Consider the following 4,996-nt stretch of genomic DNA (forward strand, 5'->3'; position numbering starts at 1 on the left):
CCCCTCAGGCCTCCCCCACCACCACTGGCACCGACCTGAGGAAACCCGACGGGACCGAGTCCGCCGCCTGACCGCCATGCACCGGGGCCCGGCCCCTGCTCGCCCCGCCCCGCAATCCGCATAGCGACAGCGCCCACCGCCCCGCCTCAGCCTCCGGCAGCCCGCCACCCAGGTTCCGGGGCACCGCGGCACCGCCCTCCCCCCGGAACTGGGCTGGCAGGGCCGGTTTAGGGAGACAGAGCCGCTGGGCGGCCAACATGCGCCCAGCTCGGCAGCGCATGCGCCGTGCCGACATTGAAGCCGAAAGGCAGAGCCTGCCCTCAGCAGCCTTGCCCTTCCCAGCTGGCGGGCAGCGCGGGCCTTCAGCGAGTCTCTGCGCGCGGAAACTTAATAAGGAGGTTTAATAGCACTGAAGCCCAGGAGGGGGAAGGTGTCCCAGCAGCAAGGCGTTGTGCCCCGGGAGCTCCTCCCGCAGGGGTTGCGACCCGTCTCCTTCCCGGCGGCTGCTGAGGGGAGGCTGGGGCTCCGGGGTTGCGTACCCTCATCGCTGCGCTGTGGCCTGGTAGACCGAGACAGGAGGCAAAGAGACCACAGCCGTTCCTTTAACAACGAAGGAGATACGGACGGGGAACTGCCCGCCGAGGGAAGCCGAGAGGCGGGGAAGGCGGTACGGCCCTCCAGCACCACACTCCGCCGCTCCCAGTATGGCGGCCACACAGTGCCACGCTCCGCCACTCCCAGCATGGCGCCTACCGTGCCACACTCCGCCGCTCCCAACATGGCTGCCACACGGTGCCACACTCCGCCGCTCCCAACATGGCTGCCACACGGTGCCACACTCCGCCGCTCCCAGCATGGCGCCTACCGTGCCACACTCCGCCGCTCCCAACATGGCTGCCACACGGTGCCACACTCCGCCACTCCCAGCATGGCGCCGAGCCTCGAGACCGAATCTCGCGAGATTTCCCGCCTCCATTTATAGCGCTCAGGGTGGCAACCCGCCCCTTCGGTCCCGGTCAGCCGCCGCCATGAGGTGGGTGCCGGCCCGCCGCGCCATCCGCCGCCATCCGCGCCCGGCGGGAGGCTGCGGGGCCGTCCGGGCGGTTAGCGGGGGGGCTGAGGGGGAGCGCGGATGGGCCCGGGCGGGCTCAGGGGCTTTGTGTCCCCTCCTTCCCCCTCCATCCCCGCGGCCCGCAGGAGGCCCAGGCGGGGTCAGCCCTGAGCCCGCGTTGTCTTTCTCCCCCCCCGCAGCAGCAAAGTCTCCCGCGACACCCTGTACGAGGCGGTGAAGGAGGTGCTGCAGGGCAGCAAGACCAAGAAGCGCAAGTAAGAAGCCCTGCACCATGACGGGACCGGGCGTGTGACAGGCCCCGGCGCTGGACCAGGGTCTCCCCGCTGGGCCCTCACCTGCACCCCCTTTCCTCCCTCAGGTTTGTGGAGACGGTGGAGCTGCAGATCAGCCTGAAGAACTACGACCCGCAGAAAGACAAGCGGTTCTCCGGCACCGTCAGGTTCGGCATCCTCTTGCTCCCACCCAGCCTTCGGCCTGTGCCCCCCCACCGCCGCCGCCCCGGTGGTGCCACGGGAGGACGCAGCGCTGAACCGCTCGGGTAGTTCAGAGCACCCCAGCTAGGTGGGTGCGGCTGGACGGACCCCTACCCTGGGTCTTAAAACATGAGGGGAGGTGTGGGAGGCCACTGAGCTGTCCCCACCGACCTGCTTGGAGAAGGCAGGTTACAAGCTGTGGAGGAAGAGTCCCAGGTGCTGTGGTAAGGTATCTCCGTGATGGATCCCATGGAAGTGTGTGTGGTGCTGGCGGTTCACAGTAATTTGGACCTTCTGTCCCCAGGCTGAAGTCAACTCCACGGCCCAAGTTCTCGGTCTGTTTGCTGGGGGACCAGCAGCACTGCGATGAGGCCAAAGCGGTTGACATCCCTCACATGGACATAGAGGCTCTGAAGAAGCTCAACAAAAACAAGAAGCTGGTGAAGAAGCTGGGTGAGTGGTGGTGTGGATCGGGCTTCGAGTAACCTGGCTAACTTGGGAGGGCTGAGTAAGCAGGATGGTTTTCCCTGTGCTTGGATTTCCATGTCATAGTTACCTGCAGGGAATAGAAAGCTGACCAGAGTCAGCCTGAAGTACAGAAGGCTGTCTAGAAACTACCCAGAAGAGCAAACAACCTGTTAGGAGTGCAGCCCTTCAGAAGTAAGGCTGATTGCTGCCCTCCAGAAGGAAGGGGTGTAGGAAAATTGTTCCTGTCTACCTGAAGGTTTCACCCTCAGCTGGTGTTCCTCACTTCACTGGTCAGGGAGCTGGAGTGCAGCAAAAGCTGAGTAAAGTTGGAGGCAAAAGTTTGCTTTAGTCCTGCAGTACTTAAATGGATAGAATGAAATTTGCTGATTTTCACTTGGTAAGGGATAAAATCCTTCCCTTCCTGCAAAGTCATTTTGACACATGTCTTAAGCAGACAAGAAAAACTGCCCACTCAATCCATAATTAGCTATGGAACTATATGTAAGTAGGAAATGACATAGGATACCACAGCTGCTAGCTCTCTGAGATATGCAATCTGTCCATCCACACATGCACAGGCTGCAGTAGGAGGCTCCTGGTAGAGCTCAGAGTTCAGCATCTGTCACCTGTGGCTCGACAAATGCCAGTTTCTCAGGGAAATGAACTGAAATACGGTTAAGAGTATGCTGTCAGAATGTGAAGCTGGGTTCTGGTGGGTTTGGCGGTTGTGACAGGAGTAATTTCTAACATAATGTTACTAAAACCAGCTTGGGTTCAGCTAGGCAGGACTCTGAGAATGTTGAAATGCACATGTTGAGGGAAATTGAGCTGTGCAGCCTCAGCTGAGCCATTAGTTTCAAGCTCAGTGTAGGAGCTGAGAGTCCATCCTTACCTACATTGGTTCTCTCCTCACAGCCAAGAAGTACGATGCCTTTCTGGCTTCCGAGTCCTTGATCAAGCAGATTCCTCGAATCCTAGGTCCAGGTCTGAACAAAGCTGGCAAGTTCCCTTCTCTTCTCACTCACAATGAGAACCTGGTGGCCAAGGTTGATGAGGTCAAATCTACCATCAAATTTCAGATGAAGAAGGTAAAGCGGGGCTTTCCTCACCAAGGCAGCTACATACCTGAAGGTTATTTGTGATGGGTGATCACTTGTATGTGGCTGCGATTTCTAGTCTGGGCTGTAGGTGTCTCTCGAGCATCTTCCTAAAACAGCAGCCAGTGACATTCTCCTCTGCAGCAAAGGAGCATTCAGCAGCTAGCTGCAAAGGAGGAGTAATTTATCTGTGGCTGAAAGATCTTTGAGCACATAATCAGGAGATGAATTTGGTGTTTCAGTGCTGAGCACAATCAGTCATAATTAATGCTTCTTACAGTAAGTGGGTGACACTTGCAGGGTGGGGCCAGGCATGCCCCCGTGGGTCTGTGCACGCAGCAGTGCTTTGCCAGAGGCGAGTTTGGGACCCGACTCTGCAAGTGAACTTTGGAGCAGCTTTGCGGATATTTGCTCTTGCTGTCAAAAGAGATGTCAAGGCGTGCTGACTCCCTAAAACCAAAATAACCCTGTTCAGGCATTTTAATCTTGTGTCAGCGGTCTAAATGTGACTCATGGGTATTACTCGGAATTAACAGCTCTGCTCGCTGAGGTGCATCCTTGGACTCCAGCTGATCTGGGCCTAGGGGCACAACAACTGGGAGAACACAGCAAATGTGATAGTTTGCAAATGCTGGAGCATTTTAAGTAACTGAGCTAACGATGTCTTGACACTTGGCCTGTCAGCTCACTCGTAAATTCTTTTGTCTTCAGCCTGTGGGGAACATTGACTTACAAGCTTCTCTGCAAGGCTGGCAGGCAGAGGCTTGGCCTCTGTGTGCGTTATGTGCAGAAAGAAAGGGCTGGTGCCCAAAACAAAAAGTGAAGCTGGCGCCATGCTTAGCAGTGAAGTTTGGAGCTAATAGTCTGTACTGCGCCGGGTTAGCGGTTTGCAGGGCACATGCCAACGCTGCCTAATGAGCAGGGTGTGGGAGCGGAGTTAAACCAGAGGTCTGCTCCTGCTCCAGCACCAGTTCAGCACAGCTCGTGACACGTCCTTCCCGTTTCCCCATCTCGGGGAGGCAGCAGTGCTCCCTGCGTTCTGTTAAGTCACCTTTGCACTCTGAGGAAGCCAGACCTACCCAAGCTGTTGTTCGGACAGAGATGATGTCCAGATGCTGCCAGACATGTTCATGGGAGCCGCATGCCAAATATAATGAGCTCTGTGGAAACACCCATGGATAAGCTGGAGAAGTCATGTCCAGCTGATAGAACATCAGATAATTTGATAGCCTGATGAGTTTAGATCAGCACTGTGCTGTTTTGTCAGTTGCTTAGCTCTAATCTTTGATTTCCCTGCAAAGCCTCTACCTGCATGAGTAACCTTCGTGTCCGTGTCCCCCAGGTGCTCTGTCTGGCTGTGGCTGTCGGTCACGTGAAGATGACAGAGGATGAACTTGTCTACAACATCCACCTGGCCATCAACTTTCTGGTGTCCTTGCTGAAGAAGAACTGGCAGAATGTGCGTGCTTTGTATATCAAGAGCACCATGGGGAAGCCCCAGCGCCTGTACTAATTGGGCAGCAATAAACTTTTAGGAAACCTACAGCTGTGTGCGTGGTTGTGTTCCTCCAAAACTTGTTGGGAAGGGTTTGCTAAAGAGCAGCTTGCTTCCTTGTGGCAAGAAAGGTCTCAAATGCTGTGTTGATCTGATAGGAACATGAATTCAAGTGGAGTATCAGACTGCTAGAGCTTTTGAGGCAACAAGCGTCATCATCCTGCATTCAGGGCAGGGAGGGAGAACAGCTCCACTTGCATCCAGACCAAGAAAAACAGGTGGCTACTGCAGCTGAAGGAGCGTGGTGCAGGCAGAACTCAGCAGTCATGCTTTAGCCCCGAGATCCCGCACTTCACCCACAGAGGGGACCCTTACCTTGTGCTGATGTGTG

General features: G+C 56.2%; 2 protein-coding genes across 5 annotated transcripts in view; one reads left to right on the forward strand and one right to left on the reverse strand.

Annotated features, from left to right (window-relative positions):
* The window catches only part of ZNF76 (zinc finger protein 76), a 10,802-nt gene extending 10,650 nt beyond the window's left edge, over positions 1-152 (reverse strand). For 2 of the 3 annotated variants that reach the window (XM_010584656.1, XM_010584653.1), the window contains exon 1: positions 36-152. The gene's annotated coding sequence lies outside the window, so the exon portion shown is untranslated. The remainder of the gene's footprint in view (positions 1-35) is intronic. The other variant, XM_010584657.1, reaches the window with a different exon arrangement.
* Positions 153-983: 831 nt separating this feature from the next.
* Positions 984-4,652, forward strand: RPL10A (ribosomal protein L10a). 2 transcript variants are annotated; one of them, XM_010584658.1, is made up of 6 exons: positions 984-1,033; positions 1,252-1,326; positions 1,431-1,511; positions 1,850-1,998; positions 2,929-3,101; positions 4,453-4,652. In XM_010584658.1, exons 1-6 carry the CDS (start codon positions 1,029-1,031, stop codon positions 4,621-4,623), a joined length of 654 nt encoding a protein of 217 aa, XP_010582960.1. In that variant the 5' UTR covers positions 984-1,028; the 3' UTR covers positions 4,624-4,652. The 2 variants fall into 2 exon arrangements, with proteins under 2 accessions (XP_010582960.1, XP_010582961.1); XM_010584659.1 differs by having other exon boundaries at positions 1,028-1,033; positions 1,255-1,326.
* The last annotated feature ends 344 nt before the right edge of the window (positions 4,653-4,996 follow it).

Source organism: Haliaeetus leucocephalus, unplaced genomic scaffold (assembly GCF_000737465.1).
Source record: "Haliaeetus leucocephalus isolate CR32 unplaced genomic scaffold, Haliaeetus_leucocephalus-4.0 Scaffold1000, whole genome shotgun sequence".
NCBI lineage: Eukaryota > Metazoa > Chordata > Aves > Accipitriformes > Accipitridae > Haliaeetus > Haliaeetus leucocephalus.

Coding starts and splice junctions, on each gene's coding strand:
- RPL10A (XM_010584658.1), top strand. Junction 1,999..2,928: donor GAAGCTGGTGAAGAAGCTGG/GTGAGTGGTGGT, acceptor CTCTCCTCACAG/CCAAGAAGTACGATGCCTTT. Junction 3,102..4,452: donor TCAAATTTCAGATGAAGAAG/GTAAAGCGGGGC, acceptor CGTGTCCCCCAG/GTGCTCTGTCTGGCTGTGGC.